Consider the following 23,700-nt stretch of genomic DNA (forward strand, 5'->3'; position numbering starts at 1 on the left):
GCTGAACTTGTGGTCCAAATGCTTTTACGGAAAAACAAAGCCATCTGACTAGAGTGCCAAGTGGCAAGGGACACACTTTTATCATGCTCATCCCACATGCAGCCCTTTACCATGGTGTGCTGGCAACATATTATTGCTTATTCAGCAGATGCCCTTCAATTTTGATTGACCAAGCGGACATGAGTAAAAACTGTCCGACTGACAAATCTACTTGTAATTGAAATGATAAATTAATGGTAACAGAATATGTGTCATGTAATGATAAGAGTGGGTGTGGGATTGACTTGGTATACTCTAAAAGGGTTTTTATATATTTGATAGCAGCATAACAAGAAATGCAGGTGTGTAGGTTACCAACAGCTTGGTGGGTGGGGGGAGCCACAGATTGTCCTCCCCTGCTCTACAGGTAAAAGTGGCTCAGATGACGATGGGCATGCTGTCACGTCACCTCATCTGCGTGGCTGCACTCTTGTGGATTCCTTCCAAGATCGCTTGGTCTGCTGGCATTTTTAAGCTGCTAGGAGGATTTGTGATACTATCTCTCATTAATGGCTTATACTGTTATCGAATACGTCAGTGTAGGATTAGTCTTATTCCAACAATAACAACTACAGGGTACTTTTTTTTTTTATCAAACTCTCCTATAACCAATGGCTGCATAACCCAAAAAAATACAAATGCTCCAATGATGACTGGTTACAGCTTTAACCAGTGGCAATAATAAAAAATGCAACACTTCAGGTAAATTCAGAGAGGAACCTCCTGGCTACAGCACTGCAGCCTGAATTGTATGTAATAAGCAACCATAACTCTTTCATTGCAGGTGACATGTCAGGATATAACGTGCCTTATCCAAAACGTTGTTGTAAAGGACTTAAACAACTCAGATCATTCCTTGATAAGAATCACTTTGACAGACACAATATTTAGGGATGCTCCAGGCTGAAATGATCCCTCATTTTACTTGCATTGCTTTTTCAGACAACGCAAAACTAATTGTAAAGTATAAAAAGTACAAACAATACCTTTGACATTACGGAATATAACGCAAAACCCAAGACTGGTGACTTTAACAGTGAGCTGTCACTAAACCACAAAGTGTAATTTCTTTTAGTAAATCTTAGAGTTTACATTATTGTCAATGGGAACTCTGATAATTTTGTATTGATGGGATATAGAGAACAATTCTTCTGTAAATAACTGCATGTATAATGCATTGAACAAGGCGAATAGTTCTACTTGTCGTGTACCATAATATGTGTAGTACAGAAAGAAGCATACTTGGAGTGCAATTAAGGAAAACCCACCCAATGTGTGATGTTTCTTTGATGAAGCTTAAGTTAATTTGGCCCACTTATCTCTGCCACCAAATGGTCCATATGTTATCCAGGTGATATAACTCAAGAGCGCTTTGGGAAAAATTGGGCAAATTAAACATTTGCCAGCCTTGGTATTGTTTATTTGGGGCTTTCTCCTACAGTTGGCCTAAGTTAACTCAGTAAGTGAAGATTATTATTATTATTTTATTATTATTATTTTTGACATTTATATAGTGCCAATGTCTTTGCAGTGCTTTACAGTATTATTAAAAAAAAAAAGGAAATTTAACAATAAGTGAGTCAATTTCAAAATGTTTCAGGAACAATAGGTTGATGAGGACTCTGCTCAACAAGCTTACAATCTAGAGGAGGTAGGGTATAAAAACACAATAGGAAGGGTATCAAGGGAAATAGCAACAAAACAACAAGATGAGAAAGTAACAGAACAAGATTAGAGTAGAGTGTGGCCCTTTAAGATAGAGCAATATATTATAATTTTTTATTTTTTTTTTGTCAATCAATTTTTATTGAAGGTTTTCTTTTTGCAATGTCAGCGTTTGGTTGGATACAGAAGTAAAAGAGGGGTAGGGTGCATATTACGTTACATGAGACAACATTTGTCATGAAAAGACAATTTGGTGAAAAGAGCAATAAACAACAACCACACATTGGCATTTTAACATGAGAGTTATATAGCTTAGGGAGAGCAGCGGCATAGTCCGGGTCTACGGTTTTGTGACTAAGGGTCAGATGAGTGGTTCAGCTGCCTTCTAAATATACCCCTAACCTAGGGGGCAGCGGGGTGGGAGAGCGGGGGGGTTGGTGGTATGGGAGTGCGATCCACCATACGGGTGGGCACTCTAGCTTCAGGGAGCCGGAGCTTCTCACTATGGGTGGGAGGGTGTTCAGGCTTCTTTGAGCGTTCTGGACTGGGGTGGCCAACGGGGCTATTTCTGGTCAAACTATAGTCCAATAAAACTTGCTAGAAAAACATGGGCAACTGTGTGCGCTGTGGCACTAATCACAAAGTGTTTAGACTACATCTTCGTGATTGTCATTGTCCATTATATTCATGTTCCCGGTGAGGGGGTCTGAAGCCTCCTGGGGGTGGATGGATCAGTGTTCTGTGACTCTCGTGCTTGAGTGATGGATTGTTGAGCAGGTGTTGTCTTCGGGGCCATCAAGCCCAGTTTCTGCAGGAATTGTGGAGCTTCTGCTAGAGTCGATATTTTATGTACCGTCCCCTCATGAGAAACCACCAGGAACCTAGGTGATCTCCAGTGATATTCTATCCCGGCTGTTCGCAGCTGGCTGGTAACAGGATTCAGCGATCTTCTCCACTGCAGAGTTGACCTGGTAAGGTCTTGATAAAAGGAGAGTGTGGCGCCTTCAAAAGCTAGCGGTGTCTTTCCTCGCAGTGTCGTCAGCAAGCTTTGCTTATCTTGCGCGGTTGAGCAGCGGACTATGAAATCTCTTGTCCCTGGCTGGCGTGCGTTGCTCGGTAACGGTAGGCGGTAAGTTCCGTCTAGGGAAAACTTCTTTGCCTGGCTTGGTGGTAGCACCGAGGCCACCAGCCTCCGGAGATAATGTGGGAGTTCGTCGGGCGTGATAGGGTCGGGTATGCCCCGAATTTTAAGATGATTGCGCCTCGACCTATCATCCAGTGCTGTATAGTGAAGTGCCAGGGCCTGTTGAGTTGCGTGCATTTTGGATACCGTATCCGATAGGGCCGACAGATCCCTACGGAGGTCAGCGATGTCACCCTCCGACACTGCCACCCTGTCATTTACCGCTTGTAGGTCGGTCTTTATTCCTGCCACATCGGCTGCTAGTAGGCCTTTTATCTCTGCGACTAGGTTGCGGAAGTCGCGTTGTGTGACCGCGGCTGTTCCCTCTGTGTCCCCTGCTGGGTGAAGTACCTGGTCAGGGGCCGGGCCGGCCTGTATCCCATCCGTTGCGGCCTGCTCGACTGCAGGCTCCCTTGCCGCCATTTTTGACAGTGGCTGCCGTTGGATCATGGACCCAATGTCTCTGGACCCCGTGGGTGTCTCTGGATTCTGCTTCTGCATCCGACGCCCCATAATCGGTGTCTGGGTGGGTGGCGGGGCGGGCAGGTAAGCTTCAGAGTCTGAATCGGCCAGGGGATCCAGGCCCTGGAGCAGCGGTCTGTAGGCCCCAGATCTCCGCTTCTGGCGTTTCGGTTTGGCGGCTTGTAGGAATGGCATAGGACGCCTCTTGGTGGGCTCCACTGGTAGAGCCGATGATTCTATGCTCCAATGTGGGGTGAATCCCCCGAAAATCGGCAGTTTTCCCGTGTCGGGATCGGAGCGTTGGGAGATGGCGACCGCTCCGGCTCGAGGTTAGGCTGCTCCCCCGAGCAATATCATATTTTGACATTTATATAATGCCAACGTATTCTGCAGAGCTTTAGAATATTATAAAAGGGGGGAAATTAACTTGCACATCTTCAACTGGGGCATATTGACATCTTATCTCATTGTGAGTAATGCCATAGGGGTCTAGTTGAGCTAAGTAGATTTGAGGAGTATTATTTGTTAAAGGGACCAAATACGAAATAAATAGAAATCACTGTGAAAACTTACATGCATTTAATTATGTATGTATTTCACTGGGGTTATAGCTAAAAACAGCTTGCAAAAACTGCAGTTCTCTTGTCTGCTGCCTTTACAAGCCTTCCTCTTCAAACCTGCCCAGACTTTCTGTGGCTGTCCAATCACAGACTTCCCAATGCAGCTCAATGAGAAGTCTTTACAAAGCAGGTGCTCTGGGCAATTGCTGCCTCTTGTGTTCAGTGCAAATAAGCTATTTAAACCAGGAAGTAACAGGATATGTTGTCTGCTTGAAAAGCCAGGTGGGTGTAACTAGTAAGATTCATAAAAGTGTAAATTTCTATTGGAATCTGCACTTTTTCCAAACAAACAAAATAATAGGACACACTCTTCACACATAAAGCTTTTCGACAAGTTAAAGTGCTTTAGGAGTCTGCAGTGTCCCTTTAAATAATACTAAGGCATTGCTTGGGAACTAAAGGTCACTTCTCTTGAATTTATACCATCGACTAAACCATTGAAAATCAACTATAAACTTGTGTTGGCCTTTTTATGAGTTGTTCCATGTTGAATTTCAAATTTATATTACAATTAAGCAAATTACATTATCAAGTTCAGACAAGGCAAAGCCAGCGTGTACATTGCAAATGAATAGGATAAAATAAAACATTCTATCATTTCACCTCTTCTCTGTATGTTTTCTGTATGCTGACTGAGATGCTGAGGACAGGCGTTATTTCAATGACTGACAGGCAGCTATCGTGGAGGCATCTATTTGCAAGATAAAATAGGTGTTGATTGCTAAATGTAATTTTTGTTTTTCCACACCCCTTAAATACATACTTGTTAAATAGAGGGATTAATAGACATCATATTAAAAAATCCCAGAATTGACAGTTGCTCTTTAAATTCAGTGTGGTTGTGTGGTGACCTGACCAATATGGTTTCTGCTTTGCAACCTTTATCATTATCTAATTGTATGTGTTATGTTACTATCCTAACTTTGTAATGTTCTGTATAATTACAGTCTTTAGTAAATAATGCATTTTTAATTTCAGCAGATGTTTGAGTAATGTATTTTTTTTGTTGTATTTTATTTTTAATCCATAGGAATGTGTATTATCTGGAATAATGTCTGTGAATGGGAAAAAGGTTTTGCACATTGATCGGAATCATTACTATGGAGGGGAAAGTGCATCAATCACGCCACTCGAAGAGGTGTGAGGCTTATTTACTACATGGTGCCGTTTTTAATAGTACTATCTTTAATTGGTGGAAACTATGACAGGGATAGATTCCATATAACGTAAATTTGCCAGACATTGGATGTAAATGTTAGGTTACATTTTCAGTTACTGGTGTTCTAAACAGAATGTAGCACTCATTGGCCTGTGCTAAGAAATTTCTGGTGGAGCACCCTGTTGCTGTCTGTGTAGAGGTTTACTCCTTAATACAAGCACCAATACTACTTTAGGAATTTATAGTGGTCATCGTGCCTGGATTCTGTATGTGCAGCATTTTGCTTTGAACTGCTGCACATACAGAGTTTAAAGGGACACTACAGGCACCTAATTAACTTTATCTTAATGAAGCAGGTTTGGTGTATAAATCATGCCCTTGGAGTTTCACTGCTCAATTCTCTGCCATTTAGGAGTTAAATCAAATTAAAGGGAAGCTATAGGGCCAGGAAAACAAAGTTGCTTCCCTCTCCCCCCCCCCCCCCACCCCTCACTCCTGACCTGCCATGCAGAAGTGGTTAAAAAAGCATTCTGTCACTTACCTAAGGCCAGCCCCATTGTCCCTCGGCACTGGCTCGAGTCCTCCTCTGCTCCTCCCCCGCCGACGATAGACCTAACGTGCCAATGGCCATTTTCCCATTAGGATTTCCCCATAGGAAAGCATTATACAGTGCTTTCTTATGGGCATTCAGGTGACACTGGATGTCCTAATGCATAGCGTAAGGATGTCCAGCATCAGTTAGGCAACCAAAAGTCTGGTAGACAGACACTAGAGGTGGAGTTACCCCACAAAGCTAATTATTGCAGTTTATAAAAAAAAATACAATAATTAGCTTTGCAGGCTTAAGTGTGCTGGGACACTGCACTCAGACCATTTCAACAAGCTGAAGTGGTCTGGGTGCTTATAGTGTCCCTTTAAGACATATTTATATCTCAGCTAATTTGCTTAAAATGTCAAATTCCTTTTCCAGTTCACAGTAAACAGTTACTGGTTTAGCCAGGGTTGCATTGATGGCTACACTTTACTAAACATTCCTGTCTAAAAAAGAGCAGTTTACCTTCAGGAATGATGGGAGTTAAAGGGACACTATAGTCACCAAAACTATTTTAGCCTAATGAAGCAGTTTTGGTGGATAGATCATACCCCTGAAGTTTTGCTACTCAAGTCTCTGCCATTTAGAAGTTAAATCACTATTGCTTCTGTTTATAGAGTCCTATCCATACCTCCCTTGGCTCTGACTTAGACGGCCTGCATTAAAAAAAAAAGGGTTTAATTTTCAGTCAGATGTTAACTTGCTTTAGAAGTTATCAACTCCTGGTCTGTAAATTGAACTTTAATCACACACAGGAAACTCCTGCAATGTCTAGCAGGTTATTAACAGTGCATGAGATATGAAAATCTAAATTAAACAGACTGTGCAATAAAGGACATTTAAACATTAGATCTCAATTTACAGGAAGTGTTTAGGAAGGCTGTGTAAGTCAGATACAGCGAGCTGTGACTAGGGCTGCATAAAGAAAGTGATTTAATCCTAAATGGCAGAGAATTGAGCAGAGAGACTCCAGGGGCATGATCACCAAAACTGCTTCATTACGCAAAAGTTGTTTGGGTGACTATAGTGTCCCTTTAATAATATTTAAAGCTACTTTTGTGTATTTTTGTCCTCTAAGCTTAACCATTACAAAAACACTTTTATATGGTACTTGTATTTGGTTTGAGAGAACGTATGTGAGACATTACAACTGTTTTGTCTCTGCACAACTTTGACTCCTTGTTCCTTTTAGTGTGCGTCCTGTAAATGCATTCACTCACCTAGACAGAATTGATTTCAAGTCTTCACAATCCTTCATGAAAAGTGTCGAGGGCATACTCCTTCATTCCAAGTAGGTAAATTATGTTAGTAGCAAAGAATTACTATGAATACCCAGCCAATGTGCCCATACTTTCTCATTTAAGTTGAGCATTTGGAAAGGTGAAAGATGCCCTTCGACCCTTTCAATGTTGATGCCATGTGTATCTGGAGCTATAGAACAGTTTTAAATAAAAGCTTGCATCCAACTGGAAACTATTTTAACAATTGTGTTTACATGTCAGTAACGTTACATGTTATAAGAATAAAGATGCTGCTAAGAGATTTCAAGATCTTTCTCCTGGAAAGCCTCTAATTGTATTATACTCTGTCTCTCCAGCTGTATCGAAGATTTAATGTCATCGGACCTCCAGAACCAATGGGTAGAGGGAGAGAATGGAATGTGGATCTCATTCCAAAGTTCCTGATGGCCCATGGTAAGGAAACATCTAGACAAAGACTGTTTGTAAAAAAGAATGCCCTCAGTGCAGTTCTCTTATAAGCAGTAAAGTAAATTTGTACTGACCATATTCCTTTAGTTTTAAGGGGAAGCTCCAAAAACACTATCTTAATGTACTGTTTTTGCTGCAAAAAGACCAACCTACCTGCCGTCTGAAATATGTAAACATTGCCATTTGCAATGTTTCCATTTGTAATTTAGACTTCCTTTAGTAGCTCTCAATCAACAGCCATCCCAATGATTGAAAGTCTTCACAATCAGTATCAAACGCTATTAGTTTAGTTAATTTTCCTGGATTCAATGCTCCTCTATAAGAAGCATCCTATTGATGGAGCATGGCAGTTGCTGTACATGTGTGATAGGGCCCAAATGTATCTCTATGCATTAGCTTGGCCAGAGATCATCAGTAATGAATACAATACACAGCAATTAAATATGTGTTCTTAGCATGGTAAAAATATATAAAATATATCTAAAGTGGGGACATATAAGTGTAAAAGTCTAAAGCAAAAGTACGAAAAAGGATAGTAAGAGTACAACATTTTATCCAGAGTTCATGTAAGTACCCTAGGAGCTTTAGTTTTCCAAGAGCTTTGAGATTTACTAGCACTAATAAAGTGCATCTCCCTTAATGTTTCTCTTCCTTTTTCTCCTCCTGTTAGGGCAGCTGGTGAAATTGCTTCTCTACACGGAAGTGACTCGATATATTGACTTCAAAGTGGTTGATGGGAGTTATGTCTATAAATCGGGGAGGATTCACAAAGTCCCATGCACAGAGGATGAAGCTCTGGCTTCAGGTTAGTTGATATATCCAGCAAATAATTTGAAAACTCAATGTACCAAGTCAAATGAAAAAGATCCATTTCATTTTTAATTCAATTAGATTCTTTTCCAGGTAAAATATGATAAGAATGTATCAATAGTTAAATATAATTCAAAATGTCTACTGTCTTGATAACCTTGTGTGATGGAGAAATTTACATTCAGATTTTTTTTTATTGGCTGCAGACCTACTGGGTATATTTGACAAGAGACGATTTAGAAAATTCTTAGTTTTCGTGGTAAACTTCAATGAGCATGACGCAAAGACGCACCAAGATATTGACCCCAAAAAGATGACCATGCGGGAGCTCTATAGAAGGTTTGACCTGGGTCCAGACATTATGGCCTTCACTGGTCATGCTCTCGCCTTGTACAGAACTGATGAGTGAGTGAAGATTGCTTTTCAAGAGTAGCATTTAGACTTTTTAACTAGATTGGAGTAGAGTCTCATTAACCCTTTGAGCAATGTGAGCAGGATATTACTTTACTGCAAAGGGATTTGGATAAATAGGGAGATTGAACACTCAAACGACAGTTAAAATTTAATGTAGATAATTGCAAAGTTATGCACTTTGGGGTAAAGAATGCACATACATACTAAATGGTAGTGAATTAGGGATAACAATACACAAAACGGATTTGGGAATTGTTATAGATAACAAACTAGGCAACAATATGCAATGTCAATCAGCAATTGCTAAGGCCAGTAAGATATTTTCATGTATACAGAGGCATTAATTCTTAGTATGAAAATATAATTTTGACTCTATAAATAAATAGGACCACACCTTGACTATGCTGCAACATTTTTTTTGGAACCTTAAAATTAATAAGAAGCATGGGATATTTTAGTTATGAAGAAAGGTTGGCAAATGTTTAGCTTAGAGAAACAGTGCCTCATAGGCGATATGATAGGGGATATGATAGTATTATACAACTATATTCGGGGGCATAACAAACCATTGTCTGGAAATATATTTTGTGGACAGTTGCCTGATGTCCCCAAAAACAGTACACCAAGGAACAAAGTGGGGATGGTAGGGCAAATACCTTTTCACAGCAAGGCATTTGTAAAATATCTCATGTAGACCTCTCAACCATCCCAATTTTGATGGGAGAATTACGATTTTCATGTTCTGTCCTACCGCCCCCTCTTTGTTCTTTGGTGTACTGTTATTGGGGACATGAGGCAACTGTCCCCAAAAAGTGTAGTGCCTGCGTATCTACTGAGCTAGACGCAGGGCACCAGAACCCTTCAAACAGCACTGAAAGAGTGCTCCCTGCAAGTTTTTGGACACAAGGTCACGCATTTAGACTGGAAGAAAGGAGATTTAATCTAAGGCATAGTAACGGGTTTTTGCAGAAAGAACAACCATCCTACCCCCAGAAACAGTAGTAACAAAGCAAAGCTCTAAATGTAGTTTGCTTATATTTTTTTCATGTATGTTATCGCTGGATACTTCAGTAAGTGGTAAACAATATTTTTAGCTGAGATATCAGATCTTTTTGGAGCATAATGTTCAGACAAAACATTTCTCATTTACACCCACAGCCTAGCAATACCCTTTCCAACAATGCACTGGGTATTAAAGATGCTCCATAAAATGTGTCTATTTTTTTACACAGCTATTTGGATTTGCCATGTTTGGAGACAATTAACCGGATCAAACTGTACTACGAATCTTTGACTAAGTACTGTAAGAGCCCTTATCTATACCCACTGTATGGACTGGGAGAGCTACCTCAGGGATTTGCAAGGTAAGGAACATTGATATTATACCTCGGGTGGAAATGCTATTCAAAACCAGAATATATGTCAAGGACCCCATATAATAACAACAGGATATCTTACTATTGATATACTAAGTACCTTCTGGGGAGGTAGAACACACCCACAAACATGTTCTGCTCCTTTGCAATATTCACCTTGTGACTACTTTCTAGTTCTCTCTTATAAAGGATCTGAGACTGCCTAGTCTTCCCTATGATATGTTAAGCATTTTAGTAGGAGTAAGGAAAGCAATAATCTAATATTGGCAAGCCTATCTTTTCTGCACATCATATGCACATTTTCCAATCAAGGCATTTGTAAAATATCTCATGTAGACTTCCCAACCATCCCAATTTTGATGGGAGAGTCACAATTTTCATGTTCTGTCCTACCGTCCCTACTTTGTTCCTTGGTGTACTGTTTTTGGGGACATCAGGCAACTGTCCACAAAAAGTGTAGCGCCTGTGCATCTACTGAGCTAGACTCAGGGCACTAGAACCCTTCAAAGAGCACTGAAAGAGTGCTCCCTGCAAGTCCTACCCTCAATGGACCTTCTTGATTGGCAGGTCACTAGCCTGCCCCCCCCCCACCCCCTCCCCCCTGTTCACGGGACATTGGGGGTATATACTATGTTGTACTAACCTATAGTAGTTTATTCTACAAAAATAAAATTGCATCATATTTTCAAGGTAATTGCACATTTTAAAACATTATAGCCAAAGCATAAGTATAACTGAGTTGGGAAATTATGCTAGTTTAGTTATTCTGACTAAGTGTATAATTATTTGGTTAAATGGCCACATTTTCATGTTAAGTGAAAACATTCATAGCTTTTATGTGCATAAAATTCCTTAGAGTTTAGCAGTGAATTTACCTGAACTAGATTCAAAAAGTACAACTTCTAATACTAAACTTAAAGGAACACTATAGTCACCTAAATTACTTTAGCTAAATAAAGCAGTTTAGTGTATAGATCATTCCCCTGCAATTTCACTGCTCAATTCACTGTCATTTAGGAGTTAAATCACTTTGTTTCTGTTTATGCAGCCCTAGCCACACCTCCCCTGGCTATGATTGACAGAGCCTGCATGAAAAAAAAACTGGTTTCACTTTCAAACAGATGTAATTTACCTTAAATAATTGCATCTCAATCTCTAAATTGAACTTTAATCACATACAGGAGGCTCTTGCAGGGTCTAGCAAGCTATTAACATAGCAGGGGATGAGAAAATCTTAATTAAACAGAACTTACAGTAAAGAAAGCCTAAATAGGGCTCTCTTTACAGGAAGTGTTTATGGAAGGCTGTGCAAGTCACATGCAGGGAGGTGTGACTAGGGTTCATAAACAAAGGGATTTAACTCCTAAATGGCAGAGGATTGAGCAGTGAGGCTGCAGGGGCATGTTCTATACACCAAAACTGCTTCATTAAGCTAAAGTTGTTCAGGTGGCTATAGTGTCCCTTTAATATTTCTATTCATATGATGCACAGAAAAAATAATTATTTAGGCATGAGTTTAAATATGAATGTGATCATAGAAACCCCATTTCTTTTCACGTGTTATAATTGCTACCTATTTCCTTGTAGGCTGAGTGCTCTGTATGGAGGGATCTACATGCTCAATAAACCTGTGGATGAGATCATAATGGAAAAGGGACACGTGGTTGGTGTGAAGTCTGAGGGAGAGGTACGTCATCATATTAGTCCAACTCCTTTCTCTGTGCTTGTCATATTAAACATCAGTGAAGGAAGGCCTGCCATGCAGCTGCTAGTTCCACCAACTTGGCATATGATTGACCAGTTACAGGGTTACTCCAACCGTTTTTTGATTTCTTTTTTTGTTTATAGTGCCAAACTGGGCACTATATAATAGGTTACCAACTGTATTAAAAATAAAAGTCGCGGGGGCGGAGCCTAGCATCCAGGCAGAGTGGTTGTGCTGAACCTCAGCTCCAGCTTCACTCTGCACTTTTTGGGGGTAATCCCCCAACAAATCAGCGCAATCGCACACTGGAGAGGAGCTACCATGAAGGGGACACCCGGGGGTATCACGCGATACTAAAATCAAGCCTAAAACCCCCTGGGAACCTGACAATCTGCACTGAGGCCTACCGGAGATCGGGCAGCGGGGAGACGGCCGCTCCCCATGCTGACTGACCTGGACATGGATCCCTCGAGATTGTCACCTCCTACACCCCCCCCCCCCCCCTGGACCGATGGGGGTCATCTCGGTCCACATCAAGCAACTGGAGTGGCAGTAATGAGCCAACCATACAACTCGACGAACCGCAACGCCAGTGCAGCTGAGCACATGGCGCACCCAAAATGGCGGCGACACGCACACCAAGCGAGCCAAAATGCCTACCTGAGACGGAGGATCACAGCAACATCCAGCGGCGAATAGATGCTGCTTTTGCCCGATTCTGGCACAGGCTAGGAAATCAGCTGCAAGCAATTTTAAGCGAACCTGCACTCCCTGACAGATAAGTGCAAGCTAGACTGTGCCCACGGGGAGCGGAGAAAGATACCACCGCAATTGCAGCCAGACTGCAAGACTGGAGCTGAGGTTGGGGGGAAGAGGCGCCCCACTCCGGGCACAGCGACTATCCCCAAGCTAACCACGGAAGCACGCACCCCACCCAGGCTGAGGGCCGTGAGAAGACTGCCTCCACAGCATCGACCACCCTGCAGGAGGAATGCCCGCTGCAGGCGGCGACGGAAAACCGGCTCCATCTGCACCCTATATGGGAATGCCTCGAACTCACAGATCCCTCGAGTCAGTGGTCAGACGATGCCACCCTCTATAAGGGCCTGGGGCTGGAGGGGGTCCTCGCCCCGCAACTGTCGCTCCGACACCCTTTGCCTTCCCATCCCTGATGACATCCTGCCGCGAACCGGCATGGGCTGAACAGGACTGATTTGCAGACACGCAGCGATTTCTAACTCTCTCCTCTCACTTTCTTTTATTTATTTTTTATTTTTTTTGAATTCTTTATTTTTGTTGTGCATTGTAAAACAAACAGCTAGATCAGCCACCATAGCAGGCACAGGCAGTCATATCGTGTCATAGGATAATACAGTACATTTTTAGTGAAGTAAGTGAAAATAAGACACAGTATTTGAACTCCCGTGACGTGGAGGTGTCTGCACATTTTTTAAGTATATGGTACTTATGAACATTAAAACAGGTCGATTACAAATTAACAATAAAATAAGATCTCGATAACAAGATTAACTCTATAGTCTTACGGCATATAGAGCGGTGTCGCTTGTCTGGTAGGCGGGTCATAGTAGGGTCAATGAGGCTTGTCGCGCTAAACCCATCGTGGGTCCACTATGTGTATCGGTTACCAAACTGTTGGGACTAGACCTATGAATGAGATGAAAGTCTATGGGTGTAGACTTGTGTGCGCTTTTGGTTTGCCATGTTAGGTCCGAAACACTATCACACTAATTTGGTCTGTGTATGGGTGAAGTCTAGTGGTGGCTTAGCGGCTCGGTATAGGCATGTAATGGGGCTGCGCGTGTCTAGACTGTGGCAGTACCTGTGGTGTATGTTGGAGCCATTGTGGCGGGCATGTCCCCGGGTTGCCTCCCCCCAACACGCGTTTAAACATACTACTACGTATAGATTACACAGTTAAACGCTATCTGAAAGCGGTAAGTAGGATAGCTGAGAGAGATATAGGCGAGAAATAAAGGCGGAAAATAAGGCAGCTGTGTTATGAGCAGCCATAGAGGTTTGACAGTCCCCTTCTGTATGATTCAGGTGGTGGTTGCAGTCTGCATCGTGCGGGTGGGTCCGCCTGGAACAAAGGGTTCAGAGGTAGCCGGATTCCACTTGTGTGGCTTGCGGGTTGTGGGAGGTCGCCTCATGGCGTCCGCTGGAAGGCCCAGGGTGGGAAGGAGGGCTTCAGCCTCTTGTAAGTCCGCTATAAGGTGCGTAGCCTCCCCGTGAAGCACTTGGAGTTTGCGAGGTGAGCGCCATCTGTATTTGACGTCGCGCTCGCAGAGCAGAGCGGTGAAAGGCCTTAGAGTAGAGCGCCAGGCCATAGTCCCCCTTGATAGGTCAGAGTAGATCGATAGTGTCATGTCCTCAAAAATGATCGGCGCGGTGTTTCGGATTGCGGCCATTATTAATTCCTTGTCCTGTCGTTTCTGGAGTTTGATGATTAAGTCCCTGGTTGCTGTCGGTGGGGCCGTTGGTGGTTTAGGGATCCGAAATAAGCCCTCGAGGCCCACTCCTTTGGCCTGTTTTGGTGGCAGGATAGTGCTCACCAGGCGCCTCACGAGGTGGGGGAGTTCAGCTTCTGGGACAGATTCAGCTATGCCTCTGACCTTGAGGTTCTGGGCACGTCTTGAGTCTTCCATTGCTGCCATGGCCTGTTCTGTCTTTATGTGTTGTTGTTGCATTAAAGTCATCTCCTGTTGGAGTGCGGCAAGCTGCCTGTTATGCGTGTGGGAGTTTTGCTCCACGGTTGCCACACGGTCAGTGAGGCCCTTTATGTCCCTCCGCATGCCCGCCACATCCTCCTGAATGTTCTGTCGGAGCTCTGCCAGCAGCTCCCTCATCTCAGATTTCGTGACCGGAGCTGAGTCGGGCTGTGTAGCAGGCTTTGCGGCAGGTTTCTCCGGAGCCCGCATGGTGGGCAGACAGATCTCGTCCGGCTCAGAGAGCATGTCATCGGAATCTTCGAGGCCGTCCATGTAAGCGGCCATGACAGGTTCTGGGGCACTGTGCGCTCGCCGCCACAGGTCTCCTATACTGGTGCCCACCCGGGGCAAGTCGGGCTTAGGCTTCTTACTTTTTCTGCCCATTTCCACTGCTTACTTGGGTGGCTAGTTTGCTTTTTTGGGGGGTGATATTTCGGGTTTTGGGGTCTTTTAGGTCGATTTCGTCGGGAGCTCACTGCGGGTGCGACTTGTCGGTTCGGCAGTTGGCTCCGCCCCCCCTTTTATTTTATTTTTTTATTTTTTATTTCTCTATATCCTACTTGCAAACGATGAAACGCTATGTTTATAATTATTGCCTTTAACGCAGCCTACGTTATAATTGCACTGTTTTCTCCTGGTATGTCGCACCACATAGACGTGCTGTTTACTTTAAGTTTACCTTGTGAGACAAATCTTAGCCATGTGACTAATCTTATAGCTTGGGCAGCTTGTTGTACTGGCAGAGCTAATCTAATACCACAATACACTCCTGCACACAATTAATATGTACCTGAACGGTACCCATAAAAGCAAATGAGGGAGTGCCTGGGCTAGCATGCTTCTTACCATTTAAACTGAGCTTAAGCAAGCCCGTCCAGGCGTTACCCGTCACACCTGACTCATATATGTTATATAATTGTTTACTAGTCATGAGGTACCATAACGTGCGTAACCATACTAACCTGTACACTACTATTAAGTACTATTTTAAATGTCACGTGATGTATCGCTTTGTTACTGCTTACCACCGCAACTTTTATATAGTACATGGCATGCCTGACGTTTAACTTTGCTCCCACTGACCCACTAGAAGCACAATAACGCTATTCCTCAGTTCATATAGCATAAAATCTAATAGCACACCCTGTTATCTAGACTGAATGGTGTATACAGCGCAGAACTACCTGACTTTCATTATGTATTACTACACTGTTGGACTTGAATATGTTTTTTCTACACGACATAACAAAACAACAAAAAATGAGGCATCACTATTCAGGAAATGTAATTTCTCCAAGTTAATGATGTACTAACCCTATACTGTAAAACGTTCTTGCATTTCCCTCTCTTTATTTTGTATCCCATCTCGTTTGTCTCAATAAAAGAAAGATTGACAAAAAAATAAAAATAAACGTCGTGAAATAATAGTTTAAAACTTTCCTGGAATCCAGCACTGGGCAATGTTCTTGTGTGCCCCGTCTGAGGTCCAATTAAATGCAGAAAGAGAAATGTTTCCCCTTGCAGGCGACTGCCCAGGAAGCACCTCTAGTGGCCATCTGAGTGACTGTCACTGGAGGTGTCCCTAGAGAGCAATTTTCTCTGAAAAGGCAATGTTTACAGCAAGCATGTCAAACTCAAAGGCTAGCACGGGCCAAATAAACAAGGTTTAAGTTTATGTGGGCCACAAAAACAAAAGCCTTAAACTTTCATATAAACGTAGAGCACCCTCCTCTACTAAAACCCAGCCCCCCTCTACTAAACCCTAGTCTCCCCTCTATACTAAATCTCAGATCCCCCCCCCTCTACTAAATTCCAGCACCCCCCCTTTACTAAACCCCGGGTCCTGTTTAAAAAAACAAAACAATATTAGCCAACAAGCAGACTTCACGCTGCCAGCATGTGACTCCGGTGTCCAGCCTCTGGTATAACCCCAGTTGCGCTGTCTGCACCCCGTGCCAAAGCGGATCCTCCCGCTACTCCTTGAAACCCTGTGAAGGTGGAGCACGTTGACGTCACGTCTGAATGTGACGTGGCGTTGGGTGTCATGGCCATCAGAACACTGATCAACACACACTCACTGACATACACATGCACTGACAGACACACACACTCACTGACACACACACACACACTGACAGACACACACTCACACTGAGAGACAGACACACACACACACTCACTCATTGACAGACACACACACACACTGACAAACACACTCACTGACAGACACACACACACACACCGACAGACAGACACACACACACCCACACACACTCACTGACAGACAGACACACTCACTGACAGACAGACAGACAGACACACTGACAGACAAACATACACATACACACACACACACTGAGAGATACACACACACATTTACACATTCTTGCACACACTCACAAATCAGTTTATTGCACCCTACCTTTGGGAGCCGGTGTGGGGCCTCTCCCTGGGGTCCAGTGGGATCTTCTCTCTGCAGGATTCCCTTTCCTGCTCCTCACGCGCGCAGTTTAGTGATGCCGGGCCAGAATGATGTCATATTCCGGCATCACTAAAGAGGTCGCACACGAGGGAGCAGTGAGGAGCAGGAAGACTGAGCTCCCTCGCTGCCGCCAACGATCTCTCCTCCCGGCCAGGTAAATTTTAGCAGAGTAGGCACCTGCAATGTGGGGAGAGCAGGTGCCTACTCTGCCTTAACATGCAGGGCCGGACTGGGGATTCCAAAGCAGCCCTGGAAAAAAAAGCTATGCCAGCCCCATAAGTCATTGCGCCATATATTGTTGCATGTAATATGTAAGGCTAGGTCTTGCCACCTTAGATGATTGATTATATATATATATATATATATATATATTTTGCTTATTCCAATATAAAATATTGGTCCTTCCTGTGTCAGTGCGGATTGGCTGAGATCATCAAGCTTGATGATCTCAGCCAATCCGCACTGACACAAGAAGGACCAATATTTTATATTGGAATAAGCTATATATATATATATATATATATATATACAATCATCTAAGGTGGCAAGACATAGCCTTACATATTACATGCAACAATATATGGCGCAATGACTTATGGGGCTGGCATAGATTTTTTTCCAGGGCAGGGCCAGTTGAGGGGAGACCAGCACGACGTGGAGGGAAAAAAAGGTGAGTAAAAACACACATATACACACACACCATGACACAGACAGACCGTGACACAGACACACACACACCGTGACACAGACAGAAACACACACACCATGACACAGACACACACACCATGACAGAGATACACACATACCATGACAGACACACACCTTAAAAAAGACACACACACACACCATAACACAGACAGACCATGACACAAACACACACACACTATGACAGACACACATTACATGACACATGCAGACACACACACACACACCACGACACAGAGAGACCGTGACACAGACACACACACACATACACGGCACAGACAGACACACACACATTACATGACACAGACAGACACACACACATTCCATGACAAACACACACACACCGTGACAGACAGAAACACACACACACACCATGACAGACAGACACACTATGACACAGACACACACAACATGACAGAGACACACACATACCATGACAGACACACACCTTAAAACACACACACACACATTACATGACAGACACACACACAATGACACAGACACACATTGCATGACACAGACAGACACACACACCATGACACAGAGACACACACACACACCCCATGACACAGAGAGACACACACACACGACAGACACACCATGACAGACAGAGACAGACACACACAATGACACAGACAGACACACACAATGACACAGACAGACACACACATACCATAACACAGACAGACACACACACCATGACAGACAGAGACACACACACACAATGACACAGGCAGACACACACACACACCATGACACACACACATACACTCACACTGACACACATAATTTTTACCTTTGTGCTGGCGGCTGCATGGGGAGCTCAGTTTGATGGTGGCTGCATGGGGGAGCTCAGCTGGCTCTTCTGGCGGCCGCAGAGGGAGCCGTTCTGGCGGCCGCTGGCTGGGGGAGCTCTTTTGGCGGCCGCAGAGGGAGCCGTTCTGGCGGCCGCTGGCTGGGGGAGCTGTTCTGGCGGCCGCTGGCTGGGGGAGCTCTTTTGGCGGCCGCAGAGGGAGCCGTTCTGGCGGCCGCTGGCTGGGGGAGCTCTTTTGGCGGCCGCAGGGGGAGCAGGCTGTTCTGTCTCTGCTCCCCCGCCCTCGCGCGCAGCTTAATGAGACCGCGGCCGGAATATGACGTCATATTCCGGCCGCGGTCTCATTAAGCGGCGCGCTGGGGCGGGGGAGCAGAGACAGAACAGCCTGCTCCCCCTGCGGCCGCCAAAAGAGCTCCTCCAGCCAGCGGCCGCAGGTCAGCCAGCTGCCTGCCCGGCCCCAGGTGCCGACGGCCCACCGGGAAATTTCCCGGTATCCCGGTGGGCCAGTCCGGCCCTGTTAACATGTCAAACCTGCTGCTAGCCGGGCTGCAAAGACATTGTTTGTGGGCCGCTAGTTTGACATGCTTGGTTTACAGCAAAAAGACTGCAGGGGCTGACTATACTCACCATAACAAGTACTTTTAGCTGTAGTTGTTTTGGTGACTATAGTGTTCCTTTAATGAGCTTTGTAGAATTGTGAACCGTGAATTCTATTCTTTTACCATCAATGGATTAAGTAAACTATAATTTTCGTTTATTCATTTCTATGTTAAGTTACCATATAGTCTTTCAAAAACAAATGGCATACATGACTAGTAACTCAATTATTTTCTTGTACAGTATGTGGCGCAACCCAAATATTGTACCATCCCCTCATAATATAGAACAGTGGTTCCCAAACGTTTTAGGTTCAAGGCACCCTTAATATTTAAATATTTTTCCAAGACACCCCAAGTCAAAAAAATTTCTAGGTTGTATATATGTACAGCGCTGCGGCATATACTGGGCCCCTAATCTTGGGAGTGGCACTGGTAGATTATTTAAACAAACAATCCAGGCACAATAACCACTACATTACGTTGTAGTAGTTATAGTGCCAGTAGTGCCCTACCTAGTTAAGTAGTCAAACTGTTTAAGAACAGTTTGACAACTTACCTGGGGTATGGGGTGTGTGTGTGTGTGTGAGGTTTGCAATATGTGTGTGTGTGAGGGGTGCAGTGTGCATGTGTGTGAGGGGTGCAGTGTGTGTGTGTGTACAGGGGTACAGTGTGTGTGTTTGTGTGTGTGTACAGGGGTGCAGAGTGTATGTTTGTGTGTGAGGGATACAGTGTGTGTGTATGTGGGGCAGTTTGTGCATGAGGGGTACAGTGTGTGTGTAGGATAGTAGGTTGTGTGAGGGGTACAGTGTTTGTAGGGGGGCAGGTTGTGTGAGGAGTACAGTGTGTGTGTTGGGGGATACAGTGTGTGTGTATGGGGGAAGTGTGTGTGAATGGGGGGGGGCAGTATGTGTGTATGGGGGTGCAGTGTGCATGTTTGTGTGTGAGGGATACAGTGTGTGTACAGGGATGCATTGTGTTTGTGAAGGATGTAGTTTGTGTGTGTGAGGGGTGCAGTGTGTGTGTGTGTGTGTATACAGGGGTGCAGTGTGCATGTTTGTGTGTGAGGGATACAGTGTGTATGTACAGGGGTGCATTGTGTTTGTGAAGGATGTAGTTTGTGTGTGTGAGGGGTGCAGTGTGTGTGTATGTGGGGCAGTTTGTGCATGAGGGGTACAGTGTGTGTATAGGATAGTAGGTTGTGTGAGGGGTACAGTGTGTGTGGGGGCAGGTTGTGTGAGGGGTTCAGTGTGTGTGTTGGGGGGATACAGTGTGTGTGTATGGAGGGGCAGTGTGTATGGGGGGTAGTGTGTGTGTATGGGGGGCAGTGTGTGTATGGGGGTAATGTGTGTATGGGGGTAAGTATGTGTATGGGGGGCAGTATGTGTGTATGTGGGGTAGTGTGTGTATAGGGGTAATTGTGTGTATGGGGCAGTGTGTGTGTATGGGGGTAATTGTGTGTATGGGGGCAGTGTGTGTGTATGTGGGGTAGCGTGTGTATGTATGGGGGGTAATTGTGTGTATGGGGGCAGTGTGTGTGTATGGGGGTAGTGTGTGTATGGGGTAATTGTGTGTGTGGGGGCAGTGTGTGTACGGGGTAGTGTGTGTATGGGGGGGCAGTGTATGTGTATGGGGGGCAGTGTGTGTATGGGGTAATTGTGTGTGGGGGCAGTGTGTGTGTATGGGGGGCAGTGTGTGTGTATGGATGGTAGTGTGTGTATGGGGGGCAGTGTGTGTGTATGAGGGGAAGTGTGTGTGTATGGGGGGGCAGTGTGTGTGTATGGGGGGCAGTGTGTGTGTGGGGGGGGTAATTGTGTGTATGGGGGGCAGTGTGTGTTTTTATGGGGGGTAGTGTGTGTGTGTATGGGGGGTAGTGTATGTATGGGGGGCAGTGTGTGTGTGTATGGGGTAATTGTGTGTGGGGGGGCAGTGTGTGTATGGGGTAGTGTGTGTATGGGGGGGCAGTGTACGTGTATGGGGGGGTAGTTTGTGTGTATGGGGGTAATTGTGTGTATGGGGGGCAGTGTGTGTGTGTGTGTATGGATGGTAGTGTGTGTATGGGGGCAGTGTGTGTGTATGAGGGGAAGTGTGTGTGTATGGGGGGCAGTGTGTGTGTGTGTGTGTATGGTGTGTGTGTGTGTGTATGGGATAATGAGTGTGTTTGGGGGTAGTGTGTGTATGGGGGATAATGTGTGTATGGGGTAGTGTGTGTATGGGGGCAGTGTGTCGGGTGTGGGGTCTGTGGGGGTTGGAGAACAAATTAATAAATATATATATATTTATTTTTTTTTATTAAAAATAAAAATGATGTCTTCCCTCCCTGCTTACCTTTGTCATTTTGACATTTACTGCAATCCCTGGTGGTCCTGGTGGTGACAGTGAACTCTAGCATCCTCAGGAGCTCCTAGAGTTAACTCTCGCGAGATTCGGAGCGTTGCCATGGTAACCGCGGCAAAGCTCTGAGCTCACGAGAGGAGAATCCAGCGGAACTGAATGTTAGAGCTCCCCGGGTCCTCTCCTGCAGAGCCGGCAGGGGAGAGCACAGTTCACACCGCGTAGGCGCAGTTTGGGAACCGCCGATATAGAACAATGCAATTGCCAGCACTATGGACCTGTCTATGTAATGGCTTTCCTTTACATTATCCCTCTCTCTCTTACAGTACCATATAATAGAATTTTCCCAGTGGGTATATGTAGCATTGGGAGCTACCTAATCACCATACCCTAGTGTCAGTACCTTGTCTGATTTCTTTCAGATTGCACACTGTAAAAAGTTAATTTGTGACCCCAGCTATGTACCTGACCAGGTGAAGAAGATTGGACAAGTTATACGAGTTATATGCATACTCAGCCACCCCATCAGGAACACCAATGAATGCACGTCTTGCCAAATCATCATCCCCCAGACACAGGTCAACAGAAAATCAGGTTGGGTGCACAACAAGGATAACAGCTCTATTTAAGAATTAGTGTGGGTGTTGCATGGGTTACAAATAAACTTTTTGTTGAGACACTGGATCCAAGTTGAGTTGAGTGCCTGTAAGAGAAAAAAGGCCAGATGTCAAAACTCAGTGATTAACAAAGTAATATCAATTTGACTATATGGCTCTCGTCTCTATCTCAATATGACTTCACAAATTAATAAAATAGTCTTCATTGTCTCACATGCTGCAGCACTTATGTGACTTCCAAACAGCACACAACAGGCATTGCAATCAAAAGTAAATAGACAAAACAGTATATCAAATGGAAAGAACTATTCAATTATTTTTCTCAGAATTTGGAAAGTAGGTAATGTTTATATATTGCTTGCACATTCACTAGATCACAACCTATACTGAGTCTAGAGTCAGAAATTAGGCTCATAATCATGTGAGTTTTGTATCTATTGGGATAATTCCTGGTATGCATAGAGAATCTTTTCATAACATTTTTTAAAATATTTTCATTACATGATAACGGAAGCACGGCAAGAAGGGGAAGTTAATCACCCTTTGAGATACCTACAGTGAGAGAATAAATTATTTGATCCCCTGCTGATTTGAACGTTTGTCCGCTGACAAAGAAATGATCAGTCTATATTTTTATTGGTAGGTATATTTTAACAGTGAAAGACAAAATAAAATCCAGAAAAACGCATGTCAAAAAAGTAATACATTGATTTGCATGTCAATGAGTGAAATAAGTATTTGATCCCCTATCATTCAGCAAGATTTCTGGCTCCCATGTGTCTTTTATACAGGAAATGAGCTGAGATTATGAGCACTCTCTTAAAGGAAGGGCTACTAAACTCAGCTCGTTACCTGTATAAAAGACACCAGTCCACAGAAGCAATCAACCAATCAGATTCCAAACTCTCCACCATGGCCAAGACCAATGAGCTATCCAATGATGTCAGGGACAAGATTGTAGACCTACACAAGGCTGGAATGGGCTACAAGACCATCGCCAAGCAGCTTGGTGAGAAGGTGACAACAGTTGGTGCGAATATTCACAAATGGAAGAAACACAAAATAACTGTTAGTCTCCCTCGGTCTGGTGCTCCATGCAAGATCTCACCTCATGGAGTTTCAATGATCATGAAAACAGTGAGGAATCAATCCAGAGCTACACGGGAGGATCTCAAGGCAGCTGGGACCATAGTCACCAAGAAAACAATTGGTAACACACTATGCCATAAGGGACGGAAATACTGCAACTGCCGCAGGGTCCCCCTGCTCAAGAAAGCACATGTACAGGCCGTCTGAAGTTTACCAATGAACATCTGAATGATTCAGATGACAGCTGGGTGAAATTGTTGTGGTCAGATGAGACCAAAATCGAGTCATTTGGCATCAACTCACCGTGTTTGGAGGAGGAGGAATGCTGCCCATGACCCCACGAACACCATCCCCACCGTCAAACATGGAGGTGGAAACATTATGCTTTGGGGTGTTTTTCTGCTAAGGGGACAGGACAACTGCACCTCATCAAAGGGACGATGGACGGGGCCATGTACTGTCAACTCTTGATTGAGAACCTCCTTCCCTCAGCCAGGGCATTGAAAATGGGTCGTGGATAGGTATTCTAGCATGACAATAACCCAAAACACACAGCCAAGGCAACAAAGAAATGGGCTCAAGAAGAAGCACATTAAGGTC

At 44.2% G+C, this 23,700-nt stretch overlaps 1 protein-coding gene across 3 annotated transcripts in view; it reads left to right on the forward strand.

Annotated features, from left to right (window-relative positions):
• Nucleotides 1-23,700, forward strand: part of LOC134568014 (rab GDP dissociation inhibitor beta-like) — a 31,890-nt gene that overhangs the window by 2,581 nt on the left and 5,609 nt on the right. For 2 of the 3 annotated variants that reach the window (XM_063426235.1, XM_063426234.1), the window contains exons 2-8: nucleotides 5,000-5,107; nucleotides 7,318-7,414; nucleotides 8,100-8,234; nucleotides 8,446-8,644; nucleotides 9,886-10,017; nucleotides 11,617-11,716; nucleotides 21,817-21,988. In XM_063426235.1, the coding sequence (XP_063282305.1) occupies nucleotides 5,021-5,107; nucleotides 7,318-7,414; nucleotides 8,100-8,234; nucleotides 8,446-8,644; nucleotides 9,886-10,017; nucleotides 11,617-11,716; nucleotides 21,817-21,988 (922 nt within the window). In that variant the 5' untranslated portion in view covers nucleotides 5,000-5,020. Of the gene's footprint in view, nucleotides 1-4,999; nucleotides 5,108-7,317; nucleotides 7,415-8,099; nucleotides 8,235-8,445; nucleotides 8,645-9,885; nucleotides 10,018-11,616; nucleotides 11,717-21,816; nucleotides 21,989-23,700 lie in introns of those variants that run through there. The other variant, XM_063426237.1, reaches the window with a different exon arrangement.

Source organism: Pelobates fuscus, chromosome 7, assembly GCF_036172605.1.
Source record: "Pelobates fuscus isolate aPelFus1 chromosome 7, aPelFus1.pri, whole genome shotgun sequence".
NCBI lineage: Eukaryota > Metazoa > Chordata > Amphibia > Anura > Pelobatidae > Pelobates > Pelobates fuscus.